Source organism: Gigantopelta aegis, chromosome 11 (assembly GCF_016097555.1).
Source record: "Gigantopelta aegis isolate Gae_Host chromosome 11, Gae_host_genome, whole genome shotgun sequence".
NCBI classification, from domain to species: Eukaryota; Metazoa; Mollusca; class Gastropoda; order Neomphalida; family Peltospiridae; genus Gigantopelta; species Gigantopelta aegis.
In genome coordinates, this window is record NC_054709.1 from 2,597,157 (window position 1) to 2,621,566 (window position 24,410).

Consider the following 24,410-nt stretch of genomic DNA (forward strand, 5'->3'; position numbering starts at 1 on the left):
GTAACTTTAGTAGATACAAAAGTAGTTGAATTTCTGCCATATATAAATATAGCTTGTCAACGTGTTGGAAGTTGATATATTATTACAAATATTCACTTGAACAACATGCATTGATTACACTATCATAATGATATCATTAACGTTTTATCTCGCCTTCATGTAAAATTCTTTGATCTCATTGGTTGTTTGCCGTTGGACAAATCTCTTATCCCCCTGTGGGCGGAGCCAAATTCTCTTATACCCCGTCTGTAATTTCCAACAGTTTCCAGCCGCCCCAGTTAATGCTAAAGCAATAATTAGATTATAAATAACATTGATAATCAATCAAGTATACATAATTAATTTTATTTTTACTATAAAATACAATATTTCAATACTTTTAAAAGCTGCAATGTTGAACTCGGCCACCTAATTACGGTTGTGGTGTTATTGTATTAATGCGCGATTAGCAACAGTTTATTTTTTTGTTTTTTGTTTTTTATTTTTTTTGTTTTTTTACTACATACATTTCTGATAAAAAAAAAGTGTTTTTTTTATTCTATTTTTATTAATATCTGTTTCAGACAATTTCGTATTACAAACATTTGAAGTTAAAAACTCGTTTATCGATGGAACTATTTTTCGTCACTGGCAAGTGGTTTCGTTCGCGTCCGCGTGGTACGGCTCCGTTAATAAATTGTTAACAATTATTGTCTGGCGTTATTTTGATTATTTGGCTATATGGTTTAACATGTCGGCAAGATAAATTCGTTGTAGAAGCATCTCTCGGGGTATATGGCTTTTTATGTACCCTCTGTGTGCTCTTTTACCCCCTCGCCTTCGGCTCGGGGTAAAAGAACACACAGAGGGTACATAAAAAGCCATATACCCCTCGTGATGCTTCTACAACTTATAATATTCCTGCCAAAGAGGTATAATTAAATACGATATTAAAACTATTCACCTTCGTGCATGTATTATAATATGATTGTGATATCAGTGTTGAATTTCATGGTACGCGCGTATATATTAAAATGATCTAACTGTCATACTGTTTTAATGACTTGACATCTGTCGATTTTCAAACTGTAGAGATGCAGTTTGTTATGCTTTTAACAGTTCTAGGATTGTTCACCGGTAAGTACATTTAGCTGACAACGCGAAAACCACACACTTGTTCATATTAACCATCGGCTGTTGGATGTCAAACATTTGGTAATTTTGACACCTAGTCTTAGAAAGGAAATCCGCTACATTTTTCCATTAGTAGCAAGCCATCTTTTGTATGCACCATCCCACAGACAGGATAGCACGTACCACGGCCTTTTATATACCAGTTGTAGTGCACTGGCTGGAACGAGAAACAGCCCAATGGGCCCACCGACCGGGTTCTATCATAGATCGACCGTGCATCAAGCGAGCCCTTTACCACATGTATTCGCTTTTATTTTAATATGGTTCAGTAGAGCTCTCATCTGTAGTGAAGCATGGTTACGTATCTTCACGACTTTATCAATCATAACAAATGTTGTGATTATCATTTACACATACAAACGGGACCCTGGTATACCAAACCAGCCGAAAACATCTTATCTACACTGTACCAAGGAGATGAATATCACTACCAATGGAGATGAATATGTAACAAAAGAACAACAAACAAACAAACAAAGAGAACGAGCTAGGTTAGGGTTTGTGAAATTCAAATCAACAATCAACAGTGGTTTTACTGTGGTAAATTACTATTGATAATTAAATATAATAATACACAGTGATGTTTATTATAAACTCAAACTTCAGTACACCAACATATCAAGTGGGCTAATAATATGTCTTACACACCAGTTGCTGCGAACATCATTCGTTATTTTTTATAATACATACTGTTAACGCATATGTGTGCGATATCAAAATCATGACGTATGACTGGCTGTTCCTAGGTGATGACAAGGTCGCCAATGCCTACCACCCAATGAAAAACTCGATTACATTGTGACGTATAGTTAACTTGACATTGATTTTTTTGTGACGCGCACGATGGCTGCAAGAGTAAAGGCCATAAATAGTTTTTAGTCAGAAAAGACATCTAAATTTGCTTAAAACCTGATTTTTGATGATATGTAAAAATATGATACTACATTCCTGTCAGTTAGATACCATTTATCTTACAATTGAAAAACAGGTGCAACTCGCTTTCACGTTTTAAAACGTGGTATAAGATAAAGGTATCCGATAGCCAGTCATGTGTTGTTCTCTCTCTATATATATTTATTATGTGTAAGTAACAAAATGATGTTGATACATACGAATGAATGTGTGTTTAAATATATTTTATGTTTTTGTTTCCTTATTGTGTGTATATGGTTGTCTGTTTTTGTTGAGTGTATCAATGTTTTACAATATAATAGAAATTTCCCAACACATGGCTGTTACTACTGCATGTACCTTTTTTGTGTTAATTTACATATCTGATTCAAGTTTACACATTAATAATCGATTGAAGTAATTTAATGCTAACATTTACTCATGGCATAGGTTACATAATATATCTATCTATCTATCTATCTATCTATCTATCTCTCTCTCTCTATATATATATGTATGTGTGTGTGTGCGTGTGTGTGTGTGTGTATTCTCTTTACATATTAATTACTGTACGTATAACCTCATTTGAAATAATTAGTATATTTACTGCTTGGAAATGTCAGACTACTACTGTGTTGAATTGTAAGGATTGATTTATATGTGAGGTTTTTTGTGGGTTTATATTTGTTGTTCTGGGTTGTTTTGTTTGTTTGTTTGTTTGTTTTTGCTTTTTGTTCTATTGTTCTTTTCTGTAATAATCCTGTTAGTTCAGCTCTGTGGTTGTGACCTCGGTAGTACGGGTCCTGGTTGGAGTTTGTTGGTGTTTAGTTAGTACTACTCGATGCACGTACATTGTATTATTATATATACTCAATAGAACGAGTCAGGCACGTACGCTGTATTGTATATGGTCAATATGTATGACAATACAGTGTATGCGTATGACTTGTTCCATCGTGTAATACTAACGAAACACATTTAACCTCCTTGCAGGACCCAAATCCTGTGGTTGTGACTGGTTAAAATGCAAACACGGGTTCTGTGAATAACTAAATAAAACTAAAACTAAATAAAAGGTGTTCGCCAGATAACATAGTTTTAGTGAAGTGCTATGTAATGAAATCTAACAAGAGCGATGTAATTGATACGCTGCAAAGAGAACGCGATCTAACGGACAGGCTGGACAGATTCCGCAGGGTATGTACAAGTTGAATCAGCGTACCAGTTTATTCAGCTTTGTAATTTTACAGGGGCGGGGTGTAGCTCAGTGCTGGAGCGTTAACCTTTTGTTGAAACTGTATACATATGTTTTGTTATAACAAATCTAATAGTATTTTATTTATGAGACAAAATGCGTTCTGGAGCACTTTTTTTCCACAGGAAATGGACACAAAAATTGCATGTGCACCTCTACTCCAATATCCCATATAGTCGGTTTATTATCATTATTATTTTTGTTTATATCATTTTTATTATTATTACTCCAGAGAGAGAGCGCGATGGGGGTGAGAGATGAGAGAGAGGGGGCAGAAATATATATATATATATATATATATATATATATAGAGAGAGAGAGAGAGAGAGAGAGAGAGAGAGAGAGAGAGAGAGAGAGAGAGAGAGAGAGAGAGAGAGAGAGAGAGAGAGAGAGAGAGAGGAGAGAGAGAGAGACCAGATATATCATGCTTTTGAAAAAGTGATAGTTGAAAAAGTGGGATTATTAACACAGCGAGAGATTTTCTGAGTGACTGACTCGACGTCGGCTTAAATTTTGAATGGTACCTTAAGCTGATTTTGTGTGCTTTTAAATTTCACTCATTTCTCTTTATAATTTTCTGGTAATCTCACTTTCTGCAGGCCATATGAATTACAGTAGTGTGTGTGTGACTCTTTAACAAATCCTGTCATGTAAAAGCACGTAAACATGTACGAAAGTAATTTTTTTGATGTCCGTGTTTTGTTCTATTGCCCATCAACCTACTGAAATTGCGAACCAAACAAAAGTGTCTCTTATTCCCCAAGCTAAGTAACATTAAATCTACACCTATTGTAAATTAGTATGCACTTTTGTGTAAGCGGAATACACCCTCGTTCTTGTCAAATCCAAATACATTAATAGAAATGTCAGTTTACTTTTTTATTGGGATAGTTGTGATAAGGGAATGGGTATGTCTATTGCGTTCGGATTAAGCTCAGATTCAAAGGTGTGGTATCTACACACTCTACCTGGGTGCTGCTTTTCAATCAAGGAGATGAAGTGTAGCCAATAGTGACCAAATAAAACATTTCTGATTCTCATTCTGAATATTGAATATGGCTTTATTTTATCAGCTAGAACTTTGGGGAGAGGAATGTAAGTACTTCCAGTCGTGGTCGTATACTCAGCTGTACTAACCTCTATATGTATAATGTGGTCAGTGGTCTACCCACCACCTTCGACCAGAAAATCCCTTGAGGCAGAGTATCACTGTGGAAGGCCTCGGCCATATTTTCATCTATTTCGGAAACATTACCTGTCAGAAAATTAGTGTTTGTAAGTACTGGTTCGGCCAAAATGTAATTATTATTTTTATCATATTTAATAAATTTAATTATCTATGTAAGAAACCACTTCATAACGTTTCTGGTCTGTCCCTTGCTTAAAATCTGTAAAATGTCCACTCGTTTCCTGTCAGCGTACAGGATGACAACCTGATAGCTGCTTGCCGTTATCGTTGTCATTTGGATAACAGTGTGTCGTCATCATCACCAGTTTGGAAGATAGCGCCCAATATTTGAACATATGTTTGTTACATTTGTTGAAGTGTCCTATAGACAGACTGTAATATTGTTTGATTTTATACCTATTTGCCTTGTCATGTGTTTATCTAAGCTGTGATTAAGTCAAAAGCTGTAAAATGTGCACATCCTTTCCTGTTAGCGTCACACATGTGTCGTCACACTCAAGTTTATAAACAGTATTTTTCATAAAATTTAAAGCAACACATATTTTGCTTCAAAAAGATTCAAGGGTGAAATTTAACAAATACGTGTATGCAACTAGACAGCAAAAAGTAGCATATAAATATGTAAATATAATCCCCAAATTTTCCGACACGTTAATGCTGGTTGCATTACCGCAAATGGATTTGATTATCCAATCAGATTTTGCGTTATTTGCATAGTGAATTAGAATGGCCATATTCTTGAATGTAGCAGACAATTTACTAATGTTACAAATCTTCATTTGTAGAAAATAGCATTTGGCTCTTACATGTTGAAGCCAAGTTAGGAATGTTGGGGGGGTGGGGGAGAGAGCTTGTAACAAAACAGGGTTTTTTTCGTCTTCTGTAAAACATAAAAATACGAGGTTTTGTTAGTTCTTGGACAATTTGTTTATTCAGCTTATACTCACTTACGCAAGCTGAGGTGTTAAAGAAATATTGCTTTCCTTTCTAAATAGCTGCAGTGTAAACTGTGCTGAGGTGTCGATAAACCAACATTCCTTTCCTTTCCACATAGCTGTAGTCTATAATGTGCTGAGGTGTCGATAAACCAACATTCCTTTCCTTTCCACATAGCTGTAGTCTATAATGTGCTGAGGTGTCGATAAACCAACATTCCTTTCCTTTCCACATAACTGTAGTCTATAATGTGCTTAGGTGTCGATAAACCAACATCCCTTTCCTTTCTAAATAGTTGTAGTTTAAAATGTGCCGATTCGTCGCTATCACGTGACAAGATGGTGATCAAGAAATTTTATCTCACAAATTTACACAGGTAAATCATTAAAATCTGTCCAATGAGTACCATTTCGCTAACAGTAGCACAAACGAATTTTGTAGATATCACAAAATCGCCAGAACACAGCAATCCCAATTTACATCATCTTCATAAATCATGGCTAATATTCGTTCCTCGTATTCAGCCTTGATACATGTAGTCAAGATTACTGATATCCACTACTAGCGCCCTCTATTGGAAGAAAATTTGTAACACCGATTATGTCCCTTACACGATGACATTGCTGACCAATCACAGCATCGGTAACATGTGACAATTTTGAAAGCAATATCAAAAATTAACCGCCGGACGCTGACGCTGCCATCTTTGTTTACAATAACAAGGGAATCTATAAGGAGCGTTGCGATTCGTTGCAATCAGATCTCATCGCATCCAATGAAATTTAAGCCATTTGTGGCACGATTTCTTGACGACATGTATCAAGGCTGAATACGAGGAACGAATATTAGCCTTGATTTATGAAGATGAATTTACATCTGCTATGTCCTTCAAGTGAGATGCAACAGACTCATTACCAACCAGGTCCGCCATTGTCATGTTCGCCATTACCACCCGAACAATAACAACAACAACCACAACAAATGTATTCTTCACTCACGCAAACCAGTGTTAAAGTACAGCCATGCAGTACTACTGTAAGCCCACCCTTGTAGGTACAGATTTTATGTGACCAGTAATATCTAGACTAACCATGACTGTCGGTGATATCCATAAGAGAACCTAAAAGCTAGAAAGCATCGAGAACTAAACGGGTACCATCGAAAACACGCTGACTCAGTTAAAGACTAGTATCAAATCGGCCCATGATCGAATCAACAAGGCAGAGAATAGCTGTCAATTCATCAGCAATACCTACGATTCCATGAATATTGAATGAATCACCTAAAAAGAACGGTAGATGATCTGTCTAAAAACATGAAAATTGCACATGAATATATTCATTACTTATTCAAGAGCCTGAGTGACATACAAATGGAACATGATAAAATCCACAATGACATACTTTATTTACAACACAGAGCTATGACGTTTAACCTGCTGTTCTACGGCGTTCCAGACAGTGGACAAGGTGAGGATACGGAAGCAGCATTATCCACTTTTCTCGAAAACGAGATTGACGTTACAGACGCTCCTCCCCAAGTCACACAGACTTGGCCAATTCAAATCAAGCTTAAACACATGGTCTTAAAGGCTGCGAGGAAGCTGGCTGGGAAACCCTATGGAATCAGTCAGCAATACCCCCCCCCCCCCTCCCAGGAAATCTTTGAGAGAAGAAAACAGCTGTACCAAATCTACAAACAAGCAAAGTGAAACAACAAGAGGGCATTCCTTAAAATTGACCAGCTTTTCATTGACGTGGAAAAGAATATTCCCTGAGGCAGTATACCCCAGACTACCAACCAAGTATCCACCCCAACACTCGCCGAAAGGAATGCATTGCCATCAAGGAAACGAAACAGCAAAGATTCTCCCACCCAAAAGACTTATCCAGTACCTATTATCCAAAGTGCTATTCCAGCTCCCACCAGCAACAGATTCAGTGGTATGCCAGTAGATGGAGCAGCTGGCACTTCGGACAGGCCATGAGGGATACATACTGTAAATAAACTTGGTGCTCACTCCACTTGTTCTGTCCCCAATGTACAGGTAAACACCCATCTCATCAGTTTCCGTGTCAACAAAGAACGTTCTGTACAGACTGATAATTCTACTGTTCATCCAATTTGTTCTATCCCAAATATATCAGAAAGCATTCACCCCATATGTTATCACAGTGACAAAGATATTTCTGTACAGAACGATATTCAATACCCTACACCTAATATACCAGAAAATACTTACCCCCTCTGTTATCATGTTGACAAAAAATTCCCTTAACACAATTATTGTCAATGTTCTATGCCTAATAGACCAGAAAACACTTACCCCAAACTGCTGTTACTTTGCCGTTACAACATGATAGTCTACATCCTATTCCTAATATTAGTGACAATATTTATCCACACTATATTGCAGACACACAACATCCTGTACAGAATGATAGTCAATGTTCTATTTCTAATATACTAGAAAATGCTTACCCCGTATATCACCATGTTGACATAGAACAGTCTGTACCTCATGAAAGTCAATTTAAAAATAATTTATGTAATTCGCCAAACAGTGTACACATTGCTACATCTAATAGGACGTATGGTACAGGACTGAACGGCACAGAACTGTCTGTTCACAATGATAGTCAACCTACTACTAAAAATATACATGTATGTAACTTACAAAACATAGTACATGTTAATACTTACCCAGGCAATGTGCATAATCCACACACCAATGTATATACATGTGATAGTACTATTCATAGGTGTAATTATTCTGATCAAGAATTAACTGTACCTAGAGATATTCAAGATGTCAATGGCACATGTTGTAAATATCATAATAGTTTACATATCAATACAGTTCCCAGCTTCGACCATTCAAATTCACGAAATAATGCACATACATGTAATAATACCAACCCACAACATGATTATGTTGATCCTGAATTAACTGTACTTAGTGATATTCAAGATGTCATTGTACATATGGTAAATATAATACTGAAAATACAGATGCTATCCCAAGATGTGATCATACAAATACTGATAACAGGTTGGAAGCCAAACTTTAGATATTGATGATACGGTTAATACTGATTTGAACAGTGACTGGATTAATTTGCGAATACTCAGTTTGAATGTCTGTGGTTTGAGAAGTAAACTAATTACACCTGATTTCTTATTATTAATATCGAAATATAACGTACTATGTTTTTTAGAAAGCAAAACAGATGAAACTGAATGCATGTAAAATCTTATTCCAGGATTTACAACTTATTTCAATAATAGAAAAGGTATAAGGCCCTCTGGTGGCATTGTTATTAGTGTTAAGAATGAACTGGTTAATATTGTTAAAATTAATGAAACATATCACTCACAGTATATGTATTGGTTTAGTATCACAGGCACTCGGACTAAGAATGATAGTAACTGTGTAATGGTTGGTGCTCACCATATTACAAAGATGACACTTTTAATATTATTGAATAATATTTGACACTGTGCAATCAGGAAAACCACTGCTCCTGCTTGGTGATTTTAATGCCAGAACCAGATGTTCTGATTACACTACAGTTGATGATAATATTTATATTGATGATACTAATATGGATAATTTTCCTTCTGACATATAAAAACTTCATAACCTTAATATCCTTATATTCTCAATGGCAGATGTGGAAATGATACAAATATAGGTAAAGTTACCGGTAAAGATTGCACTCTAATTAATTATGCTATAGGTACTTACCATGTTTTTAAAACTATTACTGATTTTGAAATATGTGAGTTTGATCCACTTCTGTCAGATATACATTGTGCACTGGTACTTACATATACTTGCAGATGCAACACTAACAGTAACTCAAACAATTCGATTGACAATAGACAGAATGTGCGTAAATGGGTCCCTAGTAAATTTGAGTAATTTACTAATAATATAGACAATAATATAATTGAAAAAATCTCTCTAGTTCTAGGCGACACATCTGTTGATACAAAAACACGTGTTAATCAAACAGCCGATATGTTAAAAATCTATTTTAGACACATCAGTCTCGACATTCTGTCACACGCGCGTGTACAACAACAGTGGGAGTGAAAGGTCACAGAACAAGTGGTTCGGAGCAAGATGCAGATATTTACGAACTAAGTATCACGAAGCTAAAAGTTTATACACAAAACATAACAAATGCAGACAATAAAATTAGATTAATTAATGCTAGTTAGTCTTATAAGAAATCTATATTTAAAGCATATTCATGTATTAAATTGAAGACAGAAAAGAAAATTAGACAATTACGTTCAGATGACCCAAATATTTTTACAAAATATTTAAGAATAAAGAATAATGCAACCTGGACAAAAACTCCCTTCTATAGATAATTTGTTTGCGTATGTCAGTGATTTAAATAAGAAGAAACCCAATGATGATAACCAAATGGATTTTGATATGGATCAGGTACTAAACTAAGTAAACAATAACTGCCATTTTATTAACGGGAAATGCAGTGAAGATGAAATAATGAAAGCTATAAAACAATTAAAAAACGATAAAGCAGTAGGTGTAGACAAAATAGCTAATGAATATATTAAATCAACCTCCACCTTGAACATGCCAGTCTATGTTAAACTTTTTAGTACTATATTTGATCACGGTGTTCTACATGAGGAATGACTTACAAATATTATTATACCAATGTTTAAAAACAGACTATTACCCGAAAATAATCGACCAATTACACTACTCTGCTGTTGTTCTAAGCTATTCACAACTTTACTTCATAGCTATTTAAACTTATTTATTGAAGAAAACGATATCATTAAAGAGGCACAGACTGCATTTTGTAAAGGCTATTCAACTACAGACCACATATTGATATTTTATTGACTTTCAGAAAGCTTTCGAACTCAACTTTGGCAAAGCTGTTACAAAATAACCGGTACATTTTCCAGAATTATCTACCAGATGTATCAAGGTCTAAAATCATTAATTTCCGTAAATAATCAGCAATCAGCTTTAGTCCCTAGTAACCTTGGTATCCGTCAAGGCGAAAATGTGTCCACTCTTCTGTTTTTCTTGTATCTCAATGACTTAGAAGATTATTTATCCAACCAGGTATGCGAAGAAATTCCAATTAAGACAAATAATCAAGAAAACCCGGTGGACATTGCTATGCACATCCTTTGTTTGTTATATACAGATGATACGGCCTTATTAGCAACAAATGCAGCTGACATACAACAAACTTTAAATACGTTTTACCAGTATTGCAATGATTGGAAACTTAAAATTAATAGTAACAAAACAAAAATACTGATTTTTAACGGAACTGCTAAAGATTATAAACATAGTTTTAAGATTCGAAACACTATTTTATAAAATGATAAAGAATACAAATATTTAGGAGTTACTTTTAGTAAATAAAATAACTTCCGGACTACCAAGAGCAGGCTGAGTCAACAGGCTACCAAGGCTATGAACTTTGTGCTAGTGAAATCAAAGGAATACCGTCTATCAACTGAATGCAAACTTAAAATATTCGACTCCATGGTCCTTCCAATCTTATTATATGGCTGCAAAATTTGAGGGCACGAGAAAAATGATATGTTTAACTCTGTACAAATCAACTTCTTTAGACATATTTTACTTGTTAAGAAAGTAACACCATTGTTTATGTTATACGGAGACTTAGGAAGAATTACTTATACATAGAAGAACGATATGCTATATATGCTACTGGACACGGCTTATATCAGAAAAAGAATCAAAATTCTTTTTCTTATTATACAAAACTATGTTAAATGGTCATCTTACTAATGGAATCAACTATAATTGGATCATCGCTATCAAAAACATTTTGGATAACTTAGGAATGAGCAATATATGGATATCTCATTTTTTCATATCAGCAAACTGTCTCTCGCAACAAATAAAACAAAGACAATACGATAAATATTTACAAATATGGAGAAATGACTTATCGCAATCATCAAGAGGGAAGGGTTACGAGCTATATAAAGAAAAATTACTTCTTGAAAATTATTTTATTATACTTCCTGAAAAGCTGTCGTCAGTTATCATAACATTTAGAATGTTTAACCATTATTTACCCGTTGAAACTGGACGTTGGAATAACATATCTATATATGAGAGACTTTGTACACTCACTATGTGACGTAAATGATATTGGTGATGAGTTTCATTATCTTTTTGTTTGTATTTTTTTCTTCATGATTTAAGGGTCCATTATATCACTATACACGACCAAGTACTTATACATTTAGAGAATTAATGAACAGTAAGCGAATCCGAATATTAAAGAATTTAGCACATTTTATAAATGTGATATTTATTCACTTTAAACTTCCTTAACCAAAACAAACAAAAATATATAATTACTTGGCTTATAAGTACTTGGCCACACATGATGCATATCTAGATTATCTAGATATATATATATATATATATATATATATATATATATATATATATATATATATATATATGAACACCAACCTGTGGTATGTGTATAACGATGTTCTTAAATATGTACATGTATCTAATATACTTAGAGTTTTTGTTATACACCTTGTTCTTATAGAATGTTATTTATTGGTCTTTGTATATCTTTATTATCAATCATCTTGTCACCTGAATGCTATAAATAATTATTGTATATGTATATATTCCTCCTATGCCGTTGTGCAACGGCCCGAGTGTTAGTAAATTCTTGTCTTGTCTTAATAAACCAACATCCCTTTCCTTCTCCACATAGCTGCAGTCTATAATGTGATGAGATGTTCAATAAATATTGCTTTCATTTCAATTCCTATACACAGCGAGCTAGATGTCATTGTGGAAAAGACGTACAGTTTTGTGAATTCGGCTGTGATCCTACTGATTGCTGTATTGTCGATAGTCTTAATGAAGCTAAATGTTTTCCCGGTGATGTTCGTCTTCTACTGGACAACGGCAACTACATGGAAATGAGGGATCTTAGGTCAGGGCATCGAATTCTAACAGGTAACTACTAGCATTTCGTACAAATCTTGTTACAAGTAAATTTGTCATTTGTTTCACACATATCTTACTAGAGGTAAATCTGCCAGCTGTTTGATACAGATCTTATTACAGGTAAATCTGCCAGCTGTTTGATACAGATCTTACTACAGGAAAATCTGCCAGTTATTTGATACAGATCGTACTACAGGTAAATCTGTTAGCTGTTTGATATAGATATTAGCACAGGTAAATCTATCAACAGTTATTAACTGTTCCGATACCAATGTTATCATATGGTGTCATAGAGAGTGCCCTAATTAATTGAATTAAAGTATATGCAAATGTTCTTTCTACAAGATTAATAAAAGTTCAGTGAAGGATATTTCATTCGAAATATGAAAATAATTATTATCGAATGAAACAAGGTAAACAAAAAATCCAACCTCAAAATAAGTGCACGATATATGGTTACTCAAGGCAACTCGAAAACTAATTAAGAACGAGAAGCCCATTACGGGAAGGTGCACGTGAAAGGGGCGTCCATCCGAATAAAACACTGCTCGAGTCGGTCATCGGTCAGCTGATTCGAAACCCATTGCCTAGAGGTCATCATTACTCACGTGGACCCTAACATAATGCCACCTTCAACTGTAAAACACTTTGCTGCCCATGATGTATACGTCATATGCAATGGGGTAATAGGCTAGGTTGGGATAGGGATATATTTTTCAATGAGTCCAGATACACACTAGACTTCCATGATCGACGTGACCATTTTTGGAGACGTTCTGGTCGACAATCGTCCTCATGACCGATTTGGGGGGTATCAGTTAAGGCGTGGGCTGGCATTACCGTGGCTGTCAGAACCCAACTGCATATTGCACACGGGACACTTACTTGCCAATACTACCATGATAACATCCTCATGATCGATTTGGCGGTGGGTCAGTTATGGCATGAACTGATATCACCGTGACTTCCAGAACCCAACTGCATATTGCTCACGGGCCAATCACGGGCCAATACTAATCAATTTGTGACCGTCATTGAGGGCAATATCAGGTTTTATCCTGCTACCACAGTTTCTATTGACAGATCATGTTGACGGATAAAGCAAAGTCATATCCTGCTACTAGCAGGATATGACTTTTGACGTCACTCATGTGACGTCACACGCATAGCCTACTTTACAAAATCGCTCATTTGATCTCTAGTTCATCTACAATGTGGCTGAAATAACAGAAATAATAGCTTTTCCCATTAATTGTTATGGTCTGCAGGATAAAGATAATAACTAGTTAATGACGTCGGATATCTGTTTCATCCTGTTCAGGTCGAATGAGACATTACGCTTGGCAGAGTCTCACGGAATTTCCTATTCGTACCTTCACAGCATAAAGCAGATATCCGACGTCATTAACTAGTTATTCTCTATTTATGGACCGAAGAAATTGATACTGACCGAGGTCAACATCAGGTTTTCCGGTCCATAAAACATGATATTGCCTGAAAAGTGGTCAATAATTGTTTTATTACATAATGTCATCCATGAGACTAGTACGTTCATGGTTTGTTTATCAGAATCGAAATACGCCAATGCTTATAATTGCCAGCAATGCATTAAAACTGATGACATTTTATTACAAGTAGTGGAATGTAAAACAGTCGAAACATTATGAAAATAAAAATCAAATTCGAGACATTATAACCATCAAGAATGTCAAAATCATATTAATAGCAAAATAAAACACAAAATGTGATCAATCAGAACATATATTTATACTGAACAGTTATCAATCACCTCCAAATACGTTTGTTTTGGTAAGAAAATCCCGAGAGTGCAGATTCCAACTGCATTTTGATGTATCATGTACATTTCAAAATCTGTGAGGTATTACTTAAACAATTTGACGATTACTGACCTTGTCTTTATCGTATTTCTGAAATTAAACTCGGTATGAATAAAGATGTTATCTTTGTGTTGAAGGACAGCAAAGCGTTTTGTCACAAGTTTGTTTACATTAGAAATTGGCAGTTGACGTTGCATTACGTTACCTGCTCATTAATTGGATAGAATTTTGTCTCATCTTCATTTTCATTGGTTAAATCCCCCTGGGCAATATCACTATTTACGGAAGGTCATGTGACTGGTTTTTGACCAATAAGAATACAGATGTATTTTCATTATGTAACAATATCAGTTATATGGTATCGGCCGCACTGAATATAATAGGATTTTTAAAATGTGAAGTTTCTAGTTTTATTCAGTATATATTTATAAAGACCTTTCTCTACATTATAGACGAATCATATGTGACTGGCGTGACTTCGTGCCTTTTATTTTAACGAATGCAGTCTGCCATAAAAACTATATCTTTTCTACATCTGCCATTACATTTATCTATTTTTTTCGTTGTAGATCTATTAGTATTACTACTACAACTACTACTAAAATTATTATTACATCTACTACTATTACTCTACCACAACTATTACTACTACCATTATTCCTACTGCTGCTACTACTACTATTACTACTACTACTAAGATTATTATTACATCTGCTACTAGTACTACTACCACAACTATTACTACTACCATTATTACTATTGCTACTACTACTATTGCTGTTAATACTACTGCTATTACTATTATTACTATTGCTATGACAACAACTACTACTACTACTACTATTACTACTACTACTAAGATTATTATTACATCTACTACTAGTACTACTACCACTACTATTACTACTACCATTATTACTATTGCTACTACTACTACTATTACTACTACTACTAAGATTATTATTACATCTACTACTAGTACTACTACCACTACTATTACTACTACGGGGGGGGGGGGGGTGCGAGGGCTGCGTGTGCACCCCCATAGTCTGTCGAGGTCCGTCCGTGGATGTGTAAAATTTTTTTAAATAGTCCGACGATGTGAACTGTATGAAGAAACATTACAAATTTACTTCCCAAAATGCAGGAAAATGCATCTCCTGCATTCTAGATTTAAAAACATTTCGGGGGGGGGGGGGCATGCCCCCGGACCCGCTTAGCAACTTAACAAGTCGATTATGCTCTCCCCCCCCCCCCCCCCCCCAATATAAATTTCTGCGTACGGGCCTATTATTACTACTGCTTCTGCTGCTGCTACTACTACCAGTAGTGCAATAATTGCCGCTAATGCCACCGCTGTTGCTATTTTATTTGTAGATCTGCGAGTTCTGTGAAAATAGGACATTACATTTTTTCCACAAAATCGTGTCTACGTGGTCTCTGCCCTGAGCGAGTTGTCCAAATCTCTTTCTCAACAAAACAAGGTAATATTACGTACATGTATACGATTTTATAGCACCGTATGATGGCCATCTTGGGATTAAATGACGTTGCCATGCCTTGATTAGCTGAGATTAGTTCTCAATGAATCGCCGCACCTCTAAAATCCAGTCATAGCAATCAACATTTTGCCAAACGTGACAAACTCACATATATTACCAATTCTATGTTTGGACAGCCATCTTGGACGCCATCTTGAATTTTTAATTTGCTCACGGGTGCCACGTTTGCACTCGTTAGATCCTCAACATGTTCCAGATATACAGAACATATAAAGAACAATTGAGGGTTTAGCAAACAAACTATTTGTATAATTTGCAAAAGTCTCTGACCTTTTCTTCACTTCTTGCATACCAGTTTAGTTTGACCTTTGACCTCGACATGACTTTGACGTCTAAACTGGGAACATGTACATGCTAAGACTAAATATGCGTCTAATGTAGTGTTTTGATATAGCTTTCCTGGATCTTGTCCAAATGTGACTTTTGATCTTGACCTGACCTGACCGTGACCTTTGTACACCTGTGCCAAATGTAGTTCTTTGGGCCAAAAAGTCCCGATCACTCCCCTAAGCCACTCCACTATAGAGCAAAACTGAGATTCACCGAAACAGGTTTCTATTCTATGCATGGTTTTTTTTTAACGATTTACGGTATTTAGTGTTTAAAGTTTTGCCAGTTTGTGGTGTTGTTAAAAATATTATACTTAGGGACGATAGGTACTGGGATCGAATCACGATACTGGCTCCAACCCAGAGTAAACTTTAACGACTGAATCTGGGAGGTGTAAGACCACATCGCTGACTTCTCTCTAATAACCATCGCTGCTATTACTACAGCTAGACCTACTATCTTCATCATCAACATCATCTTTATCTTCATCATCATCATCATCATCATCATCATCATCACCACCATCATCATCAACATCATCATCAACATTATCACCATAATAATGTTTCATAATGGTATATCCATCATTAGAAATATTATTTTTTAAAGGGTCGGGGGAGTTTGGAGCTTAGTAGTAGATTTGTCGGCTGAGGTGTTATGGTTAGTGGTGAAGTTATCGACTGAAGTGTTATGGTTAATGGTAGAGTTATCTGCTGAAGTGTTATGGTTAATGGTAGAATTATCTGCTGAGGTGTTATGGTTAATGGTAGAGTTACCTGCTGAGGTGTTATGGTTAATGGTAGAGTTACCTGCTGAGGTGTTATGGTTAGTGGTGGAGATATTGGCTGAGGTGTTATGGTTAGTGGTAGAGTTATCTGGGTCATTGGGGGTTTTATTGTTCATTTGTAAAGTGCTAAGTTTGGTTACACATTTGTTACATTCATTTGTTTTGTTTTTCTTTGAACACAGGTCTGTACGTTCCAGTGACGGACGCAGGGACTCTAGTGGTGGACGGAATGTTTGTGTCGTGTTATTCTTTCATACAACACGACCTCGCTCACCTCTCCACGGTCCTCTACCGTTCGTTTCCATGGATACTGGAACCATGGCAGCAAGATGGTTTTAGTCCATTTCTGTCAAGTCTGCAGTATTTGGGAACTGTAATTCTACCCAAAAGTGTCCTTAGACTAGGCTAAATGTTTGGTTCCACCCAAGGCCGGATCGAAGGACAAACATAAATGTAAACACACACAGGTTATGTTATAAAAGGTATAACTTCATGTATCTTTTAAATATTTATATTTGAAACTCTTAAGATTGTAATCGATTTTGGGTTGAGCACTGCAAGTAACCTTGCACAGTATATCAAACACGCTACTATTTATTTCCTTGAAAATATGTAGACAAGTTTTGTACAAACATTGTATTGTCCTTATATTCCACGAAATGCCTTGTTCAGCGGAATGTGCGTATGTGGTAAACGTGAAGTGAATACGTGTGTAAAGTGTATTTAAAAAAACAACCATTATCGTAGCACTTTAGATGCTATTTCAATTTCAACATAAACAGTGGTAATACGGACTATTGAAGCCCAGATATGCAAATGAGGTCATGTGATCTGTTCTCCGTTTGTTTGACGTCTCAGCGTGGGAGGGGGTGGGGGGGGGGGGGGGCAGTGGTGACATCACAGGAGACGCTGACCTCTAAGCGTGGCGTCAGTGTTAACTGGGTTAATTATTTCATCAGATGTTGTAGTGGTAGGCATGCAAAACTGTCTCTCGTTGTGTGTCGATAATGGAAACCAGGGTGCACACGTGTTATATTTTCAAACAAAAACTACCAGTTTAAAGGCATACTGTCACAGATTTAAGGACCTTATTTCTCTAAAAATAAATAATAAATCAAAATTACATCAATGTTTACAGACCAAATCTAGCTATTGCATCACTTTAACTAAACCATAATGGAGTGAAATCCATGTCATCCCTCTCAGCAATGTTAGTTTTTGAATTATGAACCATTACCATTATTCAGTTGGGTTTTTTACAAAATATCATTAATAAGTGGAATATGGTGGTTACGTAGATGGTTGAATAAAGTACATTTAGGGAAAAATCATATATATATTTTTTTTTTTAAGTAATACTTTGTTAGGTCATGTAATAGGTCAGTGGTCTGTGACAATATGCCTTTAGGAATAGAAACAATAGCTTCACTTGTTCAGAAATGAATCTAGAATGGCTGGTGTATCATTTTATTAAGTTGTACAAAATCAACATGAAATTAGAGCACTTTATAAATTTTAATAATTCAGAATGGGTGTTCGTAATAAATTAATAAAAAAAAAATAATAAGTAAAAATAGATAATAAATTAGGTTGAAACTCTATTAAACGTTTACTTTAATTAATCGTATTACATAAATAAGTTCTAATATTTTATCGGTAACATCATAAGTAAATAACAGTTTTAAACGACAATAACTGGCGTACGGTAATACGATCTGTCTCGAAGAATAATTGTTTTGACGTGCGCCTTCGAACAGTTTATTCACCCTCACTATGGAAAGTACGATTGTAATCTGTTCCTATGTCGGCACACAATCACCAACATATCTACTCGGGTAACTGTCCTTCTGTAATACTATTAATATAACAAAATAATTGAAATGACGTAATTTCCCTGTCCAGTATTCGACTGGCCGTCTCTTTCATATACGAGCAGGATGATATTCTAATATGTCAACAGAATTACGATTGACACGTTCGATATTGCTAGGGACCTTCAGGGGCATCCGTGACGTCATTTCCCTGTCCTGTATTCGACTGACTGCCTCTTTCACTGAACGGATTCACGAGCAAAATATGATCTGAGTGGCTTGGAACGTCCAAGTGCAGGCGTGACTTAATTTCTATGTCCGGCACATGACTGGCTGTCTGTTCCTTTGAACAATAATAACAATGTTCACTGAAACGTCAAGTACCAAACCTCTCTGTGTCAAACACAAGGTCCATAAGTAATTGTGACGTCACTGCCACTTCTGTGTCCTGCATACGATTGGTCAGCTGTTTCACCGAGCTAGCAGACGAAACATAGTCTTGTTCGTTGTCAGAATCACATGCAATATGCTTTACCTGGTTTGGAAAAGTCGGGGATATCTGTGACGTCATTCCTCTATCATGCAGGTGATTGGTCAAATGATCGTCTAAACTTGAGCGATGATCGTCTTCTCTGTGAACAGAAGTTTGTTTTGTTTAACGACACCACTAGAGCACATTCATTAATTAATCAACGGCTATTGGATATCAAACATTTGGTAATTCTGACACGTAGTAATTAGAGGAAACTGCTACAATTTTCCTAATGCGACTCTATTCACATCCCACAGACAGGATAGCACATACCACAGCATTTGACATATCGGTCTTTATGTACTGGCTTTAATGGGACCACTGACAGGGATCGATCCCAAATCGACCACTGGGATACATCTCACCCACCCCCTCTCTGAGAACAGAGGCTGACACTAACTGGACTCTGTCCTGAGAACAAGAATAATCCACTGCACTCAAACATTAAGCTTTAATTACATAAAAAAAAATAACTTGCAATTCATTTTGTATCTTGACAACTCTTCAGCATATAAACGAGTAGCCCATGAAGTGGGGACAGCGGGTCTGACGCCATATAATCGTAAATAAAATGTGCTGAGTGCGTCGTTAAATAAAACATTCCCTTCCTTCAGCATCTGGCGGGACGAAGCCCAGTGATAAAGCGCTCGCTTGATGCGTGGTCGGACTGGGGTCGATCCCCGTCAGTGGGCATATTGGGCTGTATCTCATCACAGCCAGTGCACCACTATTGATATATCAAAGGCCGTGGTATGTGCTATTCTGTCTGTAGGATGGTGCATATAAAAGCTACCTTGCTACTAATGGAAAAATGTAGCGGGTTCCCACTCTATGACTGTGTCAAAATTACCATATGTTTGACATGCAATAGCCGATGATTAATAAATCAATGTACTCTAGTAGTGGTGTGGTTAAACAAAACAAACTTCTTCTTCAGCAACTGTTAACAAGCCCCCTACCGGCCCAACAAATTTTCAAATCTTCTAAGTTAAAGGACCATAACTATTGTAAAAACGTGATCTGTAACAGTACATTGGGATGGGGTAATGTTTCTTAATGTCCACTACCTCTCATCTCCACTGCTACACAAACATAATACAGTTTCAAAAAGTATTTACCATTCACAAGTCACTTTCATGTACTGCAGTTAAGCCATCGGACATAACGCTGGTAGGTACAGGGTTCGTAACTCGGTACCAGCCACCACCCAGAACGAGTTTTAATTAGGTGTAAGACCACTACACCCTGTTCTCTCTCATTAACCACTAACAATTAACAAGTAACCCACTGTCCTGGACAGACAGTCCATATAGCTGAGGTGTGTGTGTGCCCAGGACATCGTGCTTGAACCGTAACTGGATAAAAGAAGGAAAAGAAGTTGAAATGAAATGAATGTACAAAGCATATAAAAGTACCCACCAAGAACTGAACTCCCACCCACTCCTTAAGTAAGTCATTACCAGTACATGGATTTTATTTGTGTTCCTTTTCGACACATTGAGGGGGAACGTAACAATCAGTTAGGTAATGAGTGTGAGGTATAGCTTAGTATTATAGTACTGGCCAGAGACCCATTGGTTTGCCTACCCCACCCAGTGCTACACAAAGGCTGTGGTATGTGCCGTTCTATATGCAAGGAAGTGTATATAAAACGCTCCTAAATCCTGGGCTGAGACGTAGCCCAGTGGTAATGCGGTCGGTCTCGGATCGATCCACGTCAGTGGGCTATTTCTCGTTCCAGACAGAGCACTACGACTGGTACATCAAAGGTCGTGGTATGTGCTATCCTGTCGGTGGGATGGTACATATATAAAATATATCTTGCTGCTAATCGAAAAGAGTAGCCCATGAAGTGGCGACAGTGGGTTTTCTCTATCAATATCTGTGTGGTCCTTAACCATATGTCCGACGCCATATAACCGTAAACTATGTTGAGTTCGTGGTTAAATAAAACGTCCTTCCTTTCTTCCTTCCTGGATCCTATTTGATAGGAATAATTTATGTGACATTGACAGGTATTTACTCTCACCATCAATGTACAGCATGTGTCAAAATAACCGAAATATTAGACACCTATAGCTCAAAATGTGCTGCAATGTCATCTCAAAGTACATTTAATTCTTCTCTCTTTTTTTTATTCAAAACCATCTTTAAGAAACTCAAAAGCAAACAATAAAAACATCAAATTGATTTTTGTCTCCATATTTACTCATCATGTCCCGATGTTTGAGTCAGAACATGTCACGATGTTTGAGTCATGACATGTCATGATGTTTGACCATGACATGCCACGATCTTTGAGTCATGTCACGACGTTTGAGTCATCACGTCATGATGTTTGAGTCATGGCGTCACGATATTTGAGTCATGACATGTCACTATGTTTGAGCCACGACATGTCACGATGTTTGCGTCATGACATGTCACGATGTTTGAGCTATGACATATCACGATGTTTGAGACATGACGTCACAATATTTGAGTCATGACATGTTACGATGTTTGAGTCAAGACATGTCACGATGTTTGAGTCATGGCATGTCATGATGTTTGAGACATGACATGCCATGTTTGAGTCATGATATGTCACGATGTTTGAGCCATGGCATGTCACGATGTTTGAGTCATGACATGTCACGATGTTTAAGCTATGACATGTCACGACGTTTGAGTCATGACATGTCGTGATGTTTGAGCCATGACATGCACGATGTTTGAGACATGACATGTCACGATGTTTGAGTCATGACGTGTCATGATGTTTGAGTCATGACATGTGATGTTTGAACCATCACATGCCACGATGATTGAGTCATCAGATGTCACAATGTTTCAGTCATGACGTCATGATGTTTGAGTCAAGACATGTCACGATGTTTGAGTCATGACATGTCACAATGTTTCAGTCATGATGTCACGATGTTTGAGTTATGACATGTCACTATGTTTCAGTCATGACGTCACTTTGTTTGAGCCAGGACATGTCACGATGTTTCAGTCATGACATGTCATGATGTTTTAGTCATGACATGTGATGTTTGAGCCATAACATGTCACGATGATTGAGTCATCAGATGTCACGATGCTTGAGTCACGACATGCCACGATGTTTGAGTCATGACGTCACGATGTTTGAGTCAAGACATGTCACGATGTTTGAGTCATGACATGTCACGATGTTTGAACCATGACATGCCATGTTTGAGTCATGATATGTCACGACGTTTGAGCCATGACATGTCACGACGTTTAAGCCATGACATGTCACGACGTTTGAGTCATGACATGTCACGATGTTTGAGCCATGACATGTCACGATGTTTGAGCCATGATATGACCTGCCATTATGAATTTAGTTTTCCCAAAGCACTGGCACAGTCAGGATTTTATTATTGGGAGGCCAACCCACTATTGGGGGGAGGGGGCAACCCACACTATGTAAGTGTGATGTGTGATTTTATAAAAATTTAATACAGTAAAAAAGAAAGAAAAAATGGGATTGGGGGGCCATTGCCCCGATTGCCCCCCCCCCCCAAACCCACCCCCGCCCGACGTTACGCCACTGCACCAAAGCAAATTATTGACAAGTGTGAGTTTACTTGTACACCTCATATCCCCATATTCACGTGTTGTTTATATCATTGAACTAAAACCCCAAAACAGACAGGTAAAAAAAACACCACACCACAAAAACACACCCCCCCCCCCCCCCCCCAAAAAAAAAAAAAACCCCAAACAACAACAACTAAAAAACCCAAACAATCAAACAAGCAAAAAGAACAAAAAGAAAAAAAAACCCACAACAACAAACAAACAAACAAACAATAAAAAACAACAACAAACAAACAAAACAAAAAACCATCAAACCAACCAAGCAACCCAACGTATCATATCTAAACTAATGTATAAACAATCCAACCGGGACCCGAATGCCGATCTTTTGCACACACACACACACACACACACACACACACACACACACACACACACACACACAACACACACCACACACACACACACACCACAGACACACACACGCACCACACACACACACACCACACACATCACAACACACACACACCACACACACACACTCACAGAGACACACAGACACACACAGAGAGACACATATACACACAAACACCACACCACACACACCACACACACATACATACACCACAACACACACACACACCACAACACACACACCACAACACACACACCACAACACACACCACAACACACACACACCACACACACCACCACCACCACACACGCACACACCACCACCACACACGCACACACCACCACCACACACACACCACCACACACTCACACCACCACCACACACACACACACCACCAAACACACACACACAGATACACACCACACACACACACACCACCACCACACACACACACCACCACCACACACACACCACCACACACACACACCCCACCACACACACACCACCACACACACACCCACACATACCCCCCACACACACACATACCCCAACACACACCCCTATTTACAAACCTATTTTTGTATCCGTATATGTTTCCTCTGTTCACGCACCCTCGCAGCCAGTTCCCGCTCAACGTCCTCTGGGAAATGACGTACAGACCGGCATTTCCAGCAGTGTTGATTGATGCGGCTTTCAGACACTGAAATTGGAAACATTGTCGTTATAATAAATAGCTAATCATTGTGAGTGTTGCAAGCAACATACGTTTTGACCACAGACATCCTAGTAAAGAATGTTGAGGTCTGTTTTCAACACACCGAAAAACAATCCATAGTTTGCACATGCATCACGCAGTTGCCCCGTACACGTGCGTGGGGTGTCATTCTCGATTTTGACAATTTCCAGGAAGGTCCATTAATCACTGTGGAACACTATTTCTGTCAATCGTTTTCATTCTGTTGATCATACAATTGTTTTTGTTTTTGTTTTTAGTCATTTTTATCGTTTGAATTTGCAATTTACTGATAAACAAAACGTCAACTTTCATATTTCACTTCTGACCCCAATCGTCCTTCAAGATCTTTGTTGGTAATAAAACCTACTGTAATACTGAACTACCGGTT

At 37.1% G+C, this 24,410-nt stretch overlaps 2 protein-coding genes across 4 annotated transcripts in view; one reads left to right on the forward strand and one right to left on the reverse strand.

Annotated features, from left to right (window-relative positions):
- Positions 1-1,050: 1,050 nt before the first annotated feature.
- LOC121384996 lies at positions 1,051-17,725 on the forward strand. Of its 2 annotated transcripts, none has more exons than XM_041515519.1 (4): positions 1,051-1,116; positions 3,161-3,261; positions 12,285-12,468; positions 17,159-17,725. In XM_041515519.1, the coding sequence occupies exons 1-4, from the start codon at positions 1,074-1,076 to the stop codon at positions 17,383-17,385; spliced, it is 555 nt and encodes a 184-aa protein (XP_041371453.1). In that variant the 5' UTR covers positions 1,051-1,073; the 3' UTR covers positions 17,386-17,725. The 2 variants fall into 2 exon arrangements, with proteins under 2 accessions (XP_041371453.1, XP_041371454.1); XM_041515520.1 differs by lacking the exon at positions 1,051-1,116 and adding an exon at positions 2,598-2,706.
- Positions 17,726-18,427: 702 nt separating this feature from the next.
- The window catches only part of LOC121385448, a 28,522-nt gene continuing 22,539 nt past the window's right edge, over positions 18,428-24,410 (reverse strand). The window contains exons 10-11 of one of the 2 annotated variants that reach the window (XM_041516134.1): positions 23,859-23,986; positions 18,428-19,419 (exon numbers count right to left, since the gene is read on the reverse strand). In XM_041516134.1, coding sequence (XP_041372068.1) covers positions 23,859-23,986 — 128 coding nt within the window. In that variant the 3' untranslated portion in view covers positions 18,428-19,419. Of the gene's footprint in view, positions 19,420-20,615; positions 20,675-23,858; positions 23,987-24,410 lie in introns of those variants that run through there. The other variant, XM_041516135.1, reaches the window with a different exon arrangement.